At 42.8% G+C, this 14,651-nt stretch overlaps 1 protein-coding gene across 1 annotated transcript in view; it reads left to right on the top strand.

Annotated features, from left to right (window-relative positions):
* HEATR3 (HEAT repeat containing 3) overlaps nt 1–11,247 on the top strand; it is a gene marked incomplete at both ends in the record, with an annotated part of 45,388 nt that extends 34,141 nt beyond the window's left edge. Inside the window, 4 exons of the mRNA XM_080702191.1 lie at nt 1,495–1,583; nt 2,854–2,997; nt 5,831–6,007; nt 11,125–11,247. Coding sequence (XP_080558317.1) covers nt 1,495–1,583; nt 2,854–2,997; nt 5,831–6,007; nt 11,125–11,247 — 533 coding nt within the window. The remainder of the gene's footprint in view (nt 1–1,494; nt 1,584–2,853; nt 2,998–5,830; nt 6,008–11,124) is intronic.
* Between the last annotated feature and the right edge of the window lie 3,404 nt (nt 11,248–14,651).

Here is a 14,651-nt window from a genome sequence, read left to right as displayed (position 1 = left end):
AATACGTGGTCCAACAAGTCAATAGTGCTGAGCTCCAGAAATACTAATCTAAGACTTCTGCTGGAAACCTTGAAGGCTTTGAACCAGAATCATCTGAAGTCTTGTTAACTCACTTGTCTGACAGTTGTGGCTGCATTCGTCAGGTAGAACACCCTTAAATGACCTCTGCATGTGACCCGGGCTCCCTCATGACATGATGGCCGGGTCCCAAGGGCAAGAATCGAGAGAGAAAAAGCACACGTATGAGTCAGGGAAGTTAGATTGTGTTTATGGCCTAGACTATCATTCATGTGTTCTATTTGTTGAGAAGTCACAAAGTCCCATCCAGGTTCAAGGAGTGGAGAAACAGCCCCCCACCCCATCTTTATGGGAGGTGGCAAGGTTCCCGAAGATCATGCAGGGCTGGAAATATTTCTGTGGTATTTTTGGAAGTTACAGTCCAGGAATCCAAGTGAATTACTTTCCCTTCCCATAAAGGGGGTCAGGGAGCTGGCTTACAGGGGCGACTGTCACTGACCTTTGTGTATAACTGTTTTAGCAACTTTGTTAGCTTCTGTTCCGTTTCTCTCATGTGAGGAAAAGGGACAGTTAGAAAGAATGAGGAGCATGAGGAATGGGAGTGGGAAGGGGAAGGGGAATCAGTGCAGACCAGGGAGGAACAGTGGCCTGGCTGTGCACAAACACTAGGTTTTAGCTCCGCAGGACTCAGTTGGCAAGGAAGCGCTCTGGTTGAGGGGACAGCAGCACAGGTGTGCCGTCACCATGCTGGGGGTCTGCGAAGGACTGAAGTCAGTCTCCAGCAGCCTGCTCAGGCTCATCAAATGCCAGAGTGAGAGTCGGCGAAGGCGGCTGAGGCGCTGTTCCTGGAACTCAGGAACACTCTCCTCTGTGACTGTTTCAGCTGTGGTCCTTGTTCAGACTTATGTGTTATAGTATAAGGGTTTTGGTGTGTGTGTTGCTAGGGATTGAATCCAGGGGCATTCTACCTAAGAGCTACACCTGCAGCCTTTTTATTTTCTAGTTTGAAACAGGGTCTCGCTAGCTTGCTGAGTCTCACTGCCTTACTGAGACTGTCCTCAAACCTGCAATTCTCCTGCCTCAGCCTCCCAAGTCCTGGCATTATAGATATATGCCACCATACTTGGAAAACAGGCTTGGTTTTGATCCTTTTTTTTTTTTTTTTTTTTTTTTTTGCGGGCCTAGGGATGGAACCCAGGATATTTGACTTCCAAGCTACACCCCCTTCCCTATTTTTTATTTTTCATTTTGAAACAGGGTCTCGCTAAGAGCCTCACTAAGTAGCCTCGCTAAGTAGCTGAAGCTGGCTTTGAACCTGTGCGATCCTCCTGTCTCAGCCTCCTGAATGCTGGGATTATAAGTGTGCACCAACACACTTGGCTTGATCCTATTTCTTTTTCTACAGAATTGCTTGTGTGGAGAAAGTGAACATTTGTACGTCCTCTTTGTGTTTTACAGCAGCTTTTTTTGTTTTAGATTTTGCTAAACACGATGAGTTTCTAGAAGCCATAAGCAGTGCCTTAAGGGCCCTTTTGCAGACAATGGCCTCCAAGAACATTCCTCAGGTAAGATTTCTTAAACTGTTTTTATGAAACTTGAAAAGATTCTGTATCAGTAGGTAAAATTCATTACTTAACTAATTTTTTAAAATACTTATTTCTATTACAAAGTAATGCATGGCCGGACATAATGGTATACATCTGTTATTCCAGTAGTTGGGAGGCTGAGACAGGAAGATTGCAGGTTCCAGAACAGCTTCAGTAACTTAGCAAGGCTTTTAGCAACTTCATGAGACCCTGTTTCAAAATAAAGAACAAAAGCCGGGCGTGGTGGCGCACGCTTGTAATCCCAGCGCTTGGGAGGCTGAGACAGGAGGATCGCACAGGTTTGGAGCCAGCTTCAGCTACTTAGTGAGGCTCTCAGCGACTTAGTGAGACCCTGTTTCCAAATAAAGTATAAAATAGGTCTGGGAGTATAGCCCGGAGGTAGAAAAGCCTCTGGGTTCCACCCCCAGTACCATAAAATAAAATAAAATATAAAAATAAGAGGCAGGCGTGGTGATGCACACTTGTAATCTCACCATTTGAGAGACTGAGACAGGAGCCTCACCTACCTAGTGAGATCCTTTGCAACTCAGTGAGATCCTGCTTCAAAATAAAGAATAAAAAATAGGGCTGGAGGTCTAGCTCAGTAGAATGCCCTTGGCTTTCACCCTAAGTACCACAAAATAAAATAGGGCTGGGGGAGGTATGCCTCTGAGGTAGAATGGGTTCAAATTGTAAATTTTCTTTTTTGTATTACAAAAAGGAAAAGAAAATGAAATTAGAATCTCTTCAGTTATGTACATCTAGAGTGTTCATCTTCAGACGACGCTAATGGGACCCAAAGCCCCGTTTATAGCTGGATGAGGCCACAGGAGTGCACCTCAGCTTAGCTCAGAACTGCCAGCTGTCTCTGTGAATTATAGGAATACATAATAATCTCCACCAGCCATTCCTGCTGCTCTTAGCATCATCCAGCTTTTAGAAGAAATTCCTTCTTCCACTTGTCACTGGAAATGCTTGAGTTTAAATACTCTTCTCTAAGCCGGGCGTGGTGGCGCAGGCTTGTAATCCCCGCACTTGGGAGGCTGAGACAAGAGGATCGCACGGGTTCGAAGCCGGCCTCAGCTACTTAGTGAGGCTCTCAGCAACTTAGTGAGACCCTGTTTCCAAATAAAGTATAAAAAAGGTCTGGGAGTATAGCCCGGAGGTAGAAAAGCCCCTGGGTTCCACCCTCAGTACCACCAAAAAAAATTAAATAAATAAATAAATAAATACTCTTCTCTCTCCACAGTGCATTACACCTGATCAGCTGATGACGTTGTGCAAAGCAGGCCTTCATAGTAGTAATATCGGGGTTAGAGTGAATGTTGTTAGTATTTTAGGAATCACTGGCAGTGTTCTAGCCAAAGAAGTTGGTACACTTGAAACTCTTAAGGTAAAACAATTTGTTTCCATTCTAAAATGCTAAATAAATTACAAATGGGTGAACAATGACTTGGTATGGGATTTTTAAAAACCTCTGTGGGCATAATGAAGTGTCATATCTAGCAGTTGCTTAAGTTATATTTTGAGAATGTACCCTTTGAATTGTTCTCACTACATGTATTAGATAAGGACATGAAGAGTTGAGCCTCTTTTGCCATTTAACTTTACACTGGAAATAACTGATTTCAAAAAGGCCAAATGCAGAAGTTTTAAAGCCTTTTGCTTTTGCTGTTGGGTAATATTTCTGTATTTTATATTCTGCTGATGGAAACACCATCCAGTTTTCCTTATACAACAGGCAAAGCGCATTTTGAAAAATACCACACAGATAATTTATCACTTTATAAGTTAAAAGCAGCAACTCTTAAGCCAGCACACACTTGTAATCCCAGTACTTAGGAGGCTGAGACAGGAGGATCACATGTTCAAGGACAGCCTTAGCAAGCAGGGAGACTTTTATCAACCTATCAAGACTGACCCGTTTTCAAAATTAAAAAAAAAAAAAAAAAAAAAAAAAAGGGCAGCCGCTTGGTGGTGCACTTGTAATCCCAGCTTTTGGGAGGCTGAGACCCAGAGGATCACAGTTCGCTTACTGCCTCAGCTACTTAGTGAGACTCTGTTTCAAATTAAAGAATAAAAAATAGGGCAGGGGGTGTAGCTTGGAGGTCGAATGCCCCTGGGTTCTATCCCCAGACCCACACACACAAAAAAAATAGGGCTGGGGATACCCCAGCTAGCAGTAGAATGCCCTGAGCTCAGTCCCTAGTAACGCACGCACGCAGTACCTCATATAGTGCCAACACACTAGCAATTCACTCAGCATGTTTGCTTTTAGCACTTGATCTCTCTGCAGGTGCTCAGGAGCTGCACTTTTACAGGTACACACTATAACTCAGAAGTCAACAATGTAAAATTGCCCTTCATTATGCTAATAACTGCTTGATTATTGATGACTAACTAATGGTTAATAAACTAGTTATCTTAAAGCACCTCTTAACCTGCTAAGAACTTCATAGTGATGACTAATGGTTTTGTTTTGTGGGGTTTTTGTGTGGGACTAGGGACTGAACCCAGGTATGTTCCATATCTGAGCTATATTGCCAGCCCCATTTTATATTTAATTTTGAAAAAGGGTCCCACAAAGTTGCTGAGGCTGGCTTCGAACCTGAAATCCTCCTATCTCAGCCTCCCAAGGACTGGGATTACAGGAGTGTACTGTGACTAATGCTTTTAATAATCCTTTTGGGAAAATGATGCATATATATAGCAAACATTTAGAAAAATGCAGAAGCATGATATAGAGTGAGAAGATTGCCCTCTGCTGCCCTCTTTTACAGACTTAAGACTGTAATTGCCAAGATCCACGTCCACTTTAATGGAACAAGTTTTTCTCAGATACAAGATTTTTTTTTTTTTTTAAGATACTGGGGTTGGAAACCAGGGGCATTCTACCTCTAAGCTACACCCCCCTTTATTTTATTCTTTATTTTGAAACATGGTCTCACTAAGTTTTCAAAGGGCCTCACTAAGTAGTAGCTGAGGCTGTCCTCGAACTGCAATCCTTCTGTCTCAGCCTCCCAAATTCTGGGATTACAAGCGTGGGCCACTATGCCCAGCTTTTTTTTTTTTTTTTTTTTTTTTTTTTCTTTCAGGATGGGGATGGAACCTAGGGACATTCAACCTCCGAGCAACACCCCCAGCCCTATTTTTTTTTTTTTTTAATTCTTTATTTTGAAACCGGGTCTCACTGTATTACTTAGGGCCTCATTGAGTAGCTGAGGCTGGCCGCAAACCATGATCCTCCTGTCTCCGCCTCCCGAATGCTTGGATTACAAGTGTGCACCACCATGCCCAGCTTCTCAGATACAAGATTTTAAAATGTTTTTATTTAGCTAGATTTCCAAAGATGGAAAAAAAAAAAAAGTAGAGAGAAAGTACAATAAATTTTGACTACCTGTCACAGATTGAACTGTGAACATTCAATCATGTATATCACATAGTTTCTTTGCTGGGTATGTTAGAGTATTAAAGGCATCATAATTTTTTGCCTTATTGGTTCAATATGCATCTCTTAAGAGTAGGGCCAGTTTTCTGTGTAACTGTCATTATCATGCCTTACACAATTCGGTTTCTTTTTTTCTTTTTTTTTGCTGCAGTACTGGGGATGGAACCCAGGGGCCTTCTACATCCAAACTACACCCCAGCCCTGTTTTTTTATTCTTTATTTTTAAAGTGTCTCACTGAGTTGCAGGGCCTCACTCAGTAGCTGAGGCTGCCTCCCAAATGCTGGGATTACAAACGTGCGCCACCATACCCGGCTCATTTTTTAATAATCTAATTCCTGGTCCATATTCATAATTTCCCAGTTGTCTTAAAGACACCTATTAATAGTGTAGACCAGTTAATTCCACGGTTTGTGTCTTGTGTGGGCTCCTCTGTGTCTCTCTTAATCTAGAACGGTTCTTGCCAGCGCTACCTGTTCTTCCTTAGTTCCCGGATCAGTTGTTCACGTAACGTCCAGACTCCTGGATTCATCTGATTGCTTCCTTTATGGTGTTAGGCTCATTCTCTGTCCTCTGTATTTCCTGCAAATAGAGCTGGGGTTGTAGCTCGGATGTAGAATGCCCTTGGGTTCAGTGCCTAGTACCAAAAAAAAAATAAGTTTTTATTTTCCCCCAGCATTTTTATATAAAATAGTATGGATGACTTATTGCCACAGTGGAAGTTAGTGTTCATTTTGGGGACTGACCACAGTCATTGCCTAATATGTTTGCTGTTTCCAGACCATCGGGTGCTTTCTGCTTGATGTTGCCACCAAAGAGCCTAACCTTGTAGTAGCAGGAGAAGCTCTGGACGCCCTGTTTGATGTTTTTGCAGACGGCGAAGAAGCTGAAAGAGCCTCAATTCAAATTAAATTGTTATCTGCTCTGAAAGAATTCCAGCCAGTCTTCAAAGTGAAGGTTTGTAGCTGTTTTATTTATAAATACATAAACCTTCACATTCTCTGGGGACGAGAGTAAATGGAGTTATAACCGTGAAATTCAGAGGCATGTGCATGACGAGTTCCTGTGAATCCAAGTAATTAACATTGCACTTCATCCCCAGTACTTTCTAGAATGCTTCTTGGCTGAGTCACCGCTCCAAAGTGACTCTTGAATTACTGTCATTGGAGCTAGAGTGGCATCTGACGAGCTCCACCATTCATTCTCTCTCTCTCTCTCTCTCTCTCTCTCTCTCTCTCTCTCTCTCTCTCATACTCACTCCTTCCTATAGCCAGGTATAACCCTAGCTACTTGGGAGGCTGAGACAGGAGGATAACAATTTTTGAAACAAGCCTTAGCAACTTATTAAGACTGTGTGTGTGTGTGTGTGTGTGTGTGTGTAACACTGGGGATTGAACCTAGAGGCTTTCTCCCTCCAAGCTACACCCCCAGACCTTTTGAGTTCAAACAGGGTCTTGCTAGGTTATGATCCACCATACCTGATATTGTTTCAAAATTTAAAAGGAGGGGCAGGATGTAGCATCCATATTAGCTGTTTCATTTATTTGTAACTTCATTTTTTGCGGTACTGGGGTGGAACCCAGGGGCATCCTACCTCCAGGCTACACTCCCAGCCCTGTTTTCTTATTCTTTATTTTTAAACAGGGTCTCACTGAGTTGCAGAGTAGCTGAGGCTGTCCACGAGCCGCGATCCTCCTGTTTTAGCCTCCCGAATGCTGGGAATACAAGTGTGCACCACAACCAAGACTTACTTTAGTGCCAAAGATTGAACCCAGAGCCTCCTTTATGCTAAACATATGCTCTACCATTGAGCTACACTTCCAAACATTTAAAGAGCAAACTTGAAAATAGGTATGGTGGCGCATTCTTGTAATTCAGTACTGGGGAGGCTGAGACAGGAGGATCCCGGGTTCAAGGCCAGCCCAGCAAGCAGTGAGGCTCAAGTCAACCTAGCGAGGCCCTGTTTAAAAATAAAAATAAAATAGGGTTGGGACATAGCTCAGAGGTAGAATACCACTGGGTTCAATCCCCAGTACCTCCGCCCCCCCAAAAAAAATACCTTGAATCACATGTCAGTGTTGTTTTAAGAACATTAACATTGAAGCTGGGCGGGGTGGCACATGCTTGTAATCCCAGCATTTGGGAGGCTGAGACAGGGGATCACAGGTTGGTGGCTAGCCTCAGCTACTTAGTGAGGCCCTTTGCAACTCAGTGAGACCCTGTTTCAAAATAAAGAATAAAAGTAGGGCTGGTGGTGTAGCTCAGAGGTAGAATGCCCCTAGGTTCCATCCTCAGCAGTGTGCAAATAATAATAATAATAATAACAACAACAACAACAATGGTTTTTCCGTTTTGACATTATAGAACTTAGTAATACTGGCTCTGGTATATTGAGTTGACCTTCACTGGTGAGTGACTTAATTGTGAAGGGAAATAAAGTGAACAGTTTACTCTTAGTTATGCTTTGTTCAAGCCTGTCAAGTTTTTTGTAATTGCTTGTTTTACAAGCAGTTAGAGGTTTTATTTCCCCATATTCCTTACCTTACATGTAACCAAGTTGAGTGGTGGAGGTTTTTTTGGGGGGTGGGGGATGGAACCCAGGGGTGTTCTACCTCTGAGCTATACCCCCAGTACTTTTTTATTTTGAAACAGAGTTTGCTAATTTGCTAAGGGTGCTGCTCAGCTGCTGAGGGTGGCCTGGAACCTGGGACGTTCCTGCTTTAGCCTTCCAAGTACTGGGAGATTACAGGCATGTGCCGCCGCACCTGGCTCAAGGGTGTTTCTTTAAGCAAAGACAAATGAATCTTAGTATTTTCTCCTTCATTATCTAGAAGGAGGCATAATATAATGACAGTCCTACACCTCCTGTGTTTTCTCTTAGCACCATATCTTAGAGGTATTTTCATACCAATATATGAGTGTATCCACAGTGTTCTTAAAAGCTATAGGCCCTTGAAACTTTTGAGAAAGGAGCTTACAAGATGAGGAAAAAATAATCCCCTTTTTTTCTGCAGCTGCCAGGAAAGCAGAAGTAGTTAAGAGCTGTCACAACCCTGCAGAAGCCCAGTGTGGCAGCACACACCTGTTTCCCAGTACTTGGGAAGCTGAGATGGGAGGATAGACAGTCTTAGCAAGTAGTGAGACTCTCATCAACTAAATAGGGTTTTGGGGGGGTAGCTTGGAGGTAGAATGCCTCTGGGCTTAATCCCCAGTGCCACCAAAAAAAAAAAAAAAAAAAAAAGCCAGGTGTGGATGTTTATGATTGTAATCCTAGTACTTGAGAGGCTAAGACAGGAGGATTGCAGGTTTGCAGCCAACATTAGCTACTTGGGCCCTCCACAACTTAGTGAGCTTCAAAATAAAGATTAAAAAATAGGGCTGCGTGTAGCTTGGAGGTAGAATGCCAAACCAACTCTGCAAAAGGCTGGGTATGTTAACACCTATAATACCAGCTACTCCAGAGGCTAGAGCAGGATGATTATAGTTCCAGGCCAGCCTGGGCAACTTAGTGTGACTCTATCAAAATAAAAAAGGGCTGGATATAACTCAGTGATAGAATACTTGCCTATCGTATGCAAGGGCCTGGTTTCAATGCCCAGTAGTGCAAAACAAAACAAAAAACCACAGAAGCCCCATAAGTACAGCTCAGTCGTGGGCTGCATGCTTAACAAGACCAAGGCCCTGAGAGTTCAGTCACCAGCACCAGAAATAATAAAAAAAAAAAAACTCAAAATTGAGGATGCAAATGCTAAGAAAGGAGTTGTGTAAACAATGAACTGAGAAATAACCCTGTACTTCTGAAAAGTATGCTGCTTGGATTCATTTCCCTACTTAGTATGCATTGCTGTGGTAATAATATTTTATTGTTTTTCTTTTCTAAAAGGTATAAAATCCTAGTGAAATTAATGAATTTTTAGCCAGAAGGCAAGCCTACAATTTGTTGGTTTGTTTGTTTGTTTGTTTTTTTCTTTTGCAATGCTGGGAATTGAAACCAGGGCCTTAGTCGGTTGTGGTGGTGCACACTTGTAATCCCAGCGCTTGGGAGGCTGAGACAGGAGGATCGCACGGGTTCGAAGCCAGCCTTAGCTACTTAGTGAGGCTCTCAGCAACTTAGTGAGACCCTGTTTCCAAATAAACTATTAAAAAAAAAAAAAAAAAAAAAGGTCTGGGAGTATAGCCTGGAGGTAGAAAGTCACTGGGTTCCACCCCCAATACCACCAAAAAAAAAAGAAACCAGGACCTTACCCTGGCTAGACAAGCACTCTGCCATTAAGCTGCATACCCAGTGATACAGTATTGTTTCGTTTTGTTTTGTTGGTACTAGGGATTAAATCCAGGCACATTAAGCCTCTGAGCTGCACACCAGCCTTTTTTTTTTTTTCTTTTTTCAGTACTGAGGATGGAATCCAGGGGCATTCTACCTCTGAGCTACACCCTCAGCCCTATTTTTATTCTTTATGTTGAAACAGGGTCTCACTGAGTTGCAAAGGACCTCACTAAGTAAGCTTAGGCTGTCTGCAAACCACGATTCTCCTGTCTCAGTCTCCCAAATGCTGGGATTATAGGCGTGCACCACCCAGTTCTTTTTTAATTTTGTGTGTGTGATACTGGAGATTGAACCTAGGGGCATTCTATCTCTGAGCTATAACCCAAGCCCTATTTTTTTCTTTTGAAACAAGGTCACAACTAGGTTGATGAACATTTTACTACTTGCTTAGGCTGTCTTCAAACTTGTGACACTCCTGTCTCAGCCTCCCAAGTGCTGAGTTTACAAGCATGAGCCACATGTGTTTTTTGGGTTGGTTGGTTGGTTGGTTGCTGGGATTAAACCCTGAGGTGTTCTACCTCCAAGTTGCACCCCCCAGCCCAATTTTATTTCTTACTTGGAAACAGTATCTTACTAAGTTGCAGGGATACCCACTAAGTTGCCGAATCTGGATTCAAACCTGTGATTCTCCTGTCTCAGCCTCCAAATTTAGTTTTCAAGTCTAAGTCATTTTTCTTCTAACTCTGTCGGGGGGGGGGGGGTGGAAGGATAGAACCGCATGGCATTCTCCCTCTGAACTATACCCCCAGCCCTATCTTATTTTTATTTTGAAACAGGGTCTCACTGGGTTTATGAGAGTCTATTTGCTGAGACTTCCTCAAAGACTTTCAGCCTCTCAAATACTAGGATTATAGGTGTGTATACCACCGTGCTCGCCTATAACTATCATTTTTTTTTATAACTATCCTTTTTTTTTTTTTTTTTTTTTGGTGGTACTGGGGGTGGAACCCAGGGGCTTTCTACCTCCAGGCTATACTCCCAGACCTATTTTTTATATTTTATTTGGAAACAGGTTCTCACTAGGTTGCTGAGAGCCTCACTAAGTAGCTGAGGCTGGCTTCGAACCTGTGCGATCCTCCTGTCTCAGCCTCCCAAGTTGCAGGGATTACAAGCGTGCACCACCATGCCTGGCTTTATAACTATCATTTTAAAAGTGCACATTCAAGCCGGGCGTGGTGGCACATGCTTGTAATCTCAGCATTCGGGAGGCTGAGACCGGAGGATTGTGGTTCATGGTCAGCCTCACCTACCTAGTGAGGCCCTCCACAACTTAGTGAGACCCTGTTTCAAAATAAAGAATAAAAAATAGGGCAGGGGGTATAGCTCGAAGGTCGGATGCCCCTGGGTTCCATCTCCAGACCTGCAAAAAAAAAGTACACATTCAAACCAGGCTTGATGGCACATGCTTATCATCCCTATACTTAGGAGGCTGAGACAGTAGGATCCGGGTTCTGAGCGGCCAGCCTCAGCTACTTAGTGAGGTCGTCATAACTTAGTAAGACCCTGTTTCAAAATAAAGTATAAAAAATCGGTCTAGGAGTGCAGCTCAGAGGTAGAATGCCCCTGGGTTCCATCCCCAGTACCACAAAAAATAGATGATGATGATGGTGATGATGATGGTGGTGGTGATGATGATGGTCATCATCATCATCATCATCCTTCTCACCAAATTTTTGCAGCTGTCTTATTCAGAAAATATACCTCAAATTAAATATTTTATTAAAAGAGTAATGTTTTTTTCCCCCAGATACGTAAAGAAGGGAGAGGTAAATACAGTCCAGAACAGCTGTGTGTTCTTGACAACGTGAAGATGAATTTGAGAAGGTTTGTTGCTTATCAAGAAACTGTTGAGAAGAGACTGACTTCTTGAGCACCTGAAGAGCATCCGTGCTGGAGATGGAGCATGCTGGGAGAGCACTTGGCTTGGTCCCCAGCACTACAAGAAAAAAGACCAGCTCTTCCCCAAAGTACTTGATGCTAAGAATAGGAAAGGTGTGTGTGTTTCGGAGAGCCATTTTTTTTTAAATGCCTGTATTCTGGTTTTATTTTTTTTTTGGTGGTGCTGGGGATTGAATCTAGGGGCATTCAACTTCTGGGCTACACCTCCAGCCCTATTTTATTTTGTATTTGATTTTTTGTCTGTTTTTTGCGGGTCTGGGGATGCAACCCAGGGATGTTCAACCTCCAAACTACACCCCCTGCCCTATTTTTTATTTTTTATTTTGAAATAGGGTCTCACTAAGTTGTGCAGGGCCTCACTAAGTAGCTGAGGCTGTCTGCGAATCGTGATCCTCCCAGTCCCAGCCTCCGGAATGCTGGGATTACAAGGGTGTGCCACCATACCCGGCTTAAGTTCACAAACTCTTTAAAAGCAGTTGGGCATGATGGTACAAACCTGTAACCCTAGTACTTGGGAAGCTGAGACAGGAGGATTGGATCACAGGTTGGAGACCAGCCTCATCAATTTAGCAAGGCCCTCTGGGATTTAGTGAGATCATGATTCAAAATAAAAAATAAAATATGGCTGGAGTATAGCTCAGAGGTAGAATGCTCCTGGGTTCAATCCCCAGCACAAGAAAAAAAAAAAATCCAACAACTTTAACACCTGTCAGAAACTCTAGATGCCTTGAGACCTATGTGGTGTTTCTAGTGCTTTCTACTGCATTTCGGGCTTTTCTGGTGGTAATGGGATTGAATCCAGGGGCATTTACCTCCAAACTATACCTCAACCCTTTTTATTCATTTATTTTTAATTTTGTTTTTTTGTGTGTGTGTTTTTTGTTTTTGTGGTACTGGAGATTGAGCCCAAGGGCATTCTACCTCCAAGCCACAACCCCAGCCCTATTTTTATTTTGAAACAAGGTCTCCCTAGGTTGATGAGAGTTCTCCAACTTGCTGAGGCTGTCCTCAAACCTGTGATCCTCCTGTCTCAGCCTCCCAAGTACTGAGATTACAAGTGTGCGCCACAACACCCGGCTCTAAAATTTTTTTTTTTTTTTTTTTTTTTTTTTTTACGAGGAGTTGAATCCAGGGGCATTCTGTCTCCAAGCTACAACCCCAGCCCCTTTTTTTTTTTTTTTTTTTTTTGGTTTTGAAACAGGGTCACAATGGGCTGCTGAGAGTCTCAATATTTGCTAAGGTTGTTCTCAAATCTGCAATCCTCCTGTCTTAGCCTCCCAAGTACTCGGATTACAGATGTGCACCACCATGCCCAGCTCTCCAGAATATTTTTATCATTAGATACAAGAGCAGTAATGCAAACTCAGACTCAGGTCATATAGTTCCTAAGTACTGCATGACCGGTGAAAAGACAAGAAAGCAATCATGTTGTCCTTAGGTTCTGCAAGAATGAAAAATTCAGATCATGTCTTGGATACTTTTTAAAGCCAGTATCATTTTAGATTAGCTTTATCTCTCACTGAAATATGAAGATAAGCTTTATAACATTATTTTTCGATATGAAGTCTATATTCCAATTATGAAACTTAAGTGAGCTGAATTAGTATGTTTCTACTAAGTGGACTGTACGGATGAGCTAATGAGGTCATTTCCAGCCTCTACTCAGTGGTCACATCAGTTGTAACATTACTCCTTGATCTAACTTGACACAGAATCAGAAATTGGTAAGAAAATATTTTTAATAAATACTTTTTTAATTGGACGTTTTGTATCTTAAAAATCTTTTGTACAATTTTTTGTTAAATAATCCTACTCTTGATGGTATGCTAACATGACTTAATATGTATGTGAGACATTAAGAAAGACTTCATATAAAGGAGGGGAAAGCCCAGTGGAGTGATGGAGGGATCTGGAGAAGGGTGGTTGTGGGAGGGAGGGAGAATCAATGAAGGACACACTTGCATTGGCGTTGTGTACATCCATGAAGTTATGGGTGCCAATGCAGTGTCGTGTACAGGGGAAGGGCTGGGAGTGCTGTGCACATGTATGTCCCTGTCACTCTCAACTTCATTATAATGTGAGACTACGTACGCTGCACCAATAAAGATATATTTTTTTTAAAAAGACAGCAGGACTTCCCAGCACTACCTCCCAGGGTCTTTGAAGAAATAAGGTGACCGCTGGGCCTCAAGGTGGGAGGTGACGTGTGCATTATTCCCTGAGGGGGTCCCTGGGGTCCATCATCCATCCGATTGCCTGGTGAGAAGAGTTGTCCGTGGAGATTTGAAGATGTATCCGTTTCCCCCGGTATAGTACTTTTCCTCCTGCTTCTGTAGCTGCATAAAATGAGCTAGTGTTAGGTTTCATTTGCACTGTGGCATATCTTAGAGTTTTTACCTGTCTGGTAGAGATTGTTGAGAAACCGAGATGTTTCCCAGCTCTAAGAGTCACTGGGCCTATGAGATCAAGTGAAAATGAGCAGATTTCTCTCTGTGGGCAGAAGGGTGGGAATGGTACACCACACGTGAAATTCCTTGTGCTCTATTCTCCTGGCCCAAGAAACATACAGGAGATATGTGCTCAGTAGTCAATGCAGCCAAATTATTGGCCCCAGCAGGGCTTTTCATTTCCTTTGGAACAACCTTTCCATGTTGCCAAGGCTGGTATTTAACCTTCAATCCTCCTATGTCAGCCTCCTGTGTGCTGAGATTACAGGCTTCACCTGCACCCAGCTGATAGTATTTTTTTTTTTCTTTTTCAGTACTGAGGATGGAACCCAGGGGCATTCTACCTCCAAGCTACAACACCCCCAGCCCTATTTTTTAATATTTATTTTAAAACAGGGTCTCACTGAGTTGCAAAGGACCTCTCTAAGTAGTAGCTGAGGCTGTCAATAAACTGTAATCCTCCTTTCTCAGCCTCCCAAATGCTGGGATTGCAAGTGTGTGCCACCATGCCCGTCTCTGATAGTATAATTTTTATCTTATGCCCGTCTCTGATAGTATGATTTTTATCTTTCATTCTATTAATATGGTATAATTCACTTGCTGATTTCCATATACTGAACATACATCCATAGGGTGAATCCCATTTTGATAACGCTGAATAATTTTTCTTCAAGGTGGAGACTGGACCCAGGATCCTGTACATGTTAGGCAAGTGCTCTCCCACTGAGCTGCATCCCCAGCCTAGGCATGGCGGCACATGCTTGTGATCCTAGCATTCAGTAGGCTGAGACAGGATGATCATAGTTCGTGGCCAGCCTCAGCTACTTATGCCCTTTGCAACTCAGTGAGACCATTTCAAAATGAATAAAAAATAAGGCTGGGGTATAGTTTGGAGGCAGAATGCCCCTAGTTTCCATCCCCAGTACCA

This window comes from Muscardinus avellanarius, assembly GCF_963383645.1.
Source record: "Muscardinus avellanarius genome assembly, chromosome: 10".
NCBI lineage: Eukaryota > Metazoa > Chordata > Mammalia > Rodentia > Gliridae > Muscardinus > Muscardinus avellanarius.
This window is presented reverse-complemented; position numbering and strand designations above follow the sequence as displayed.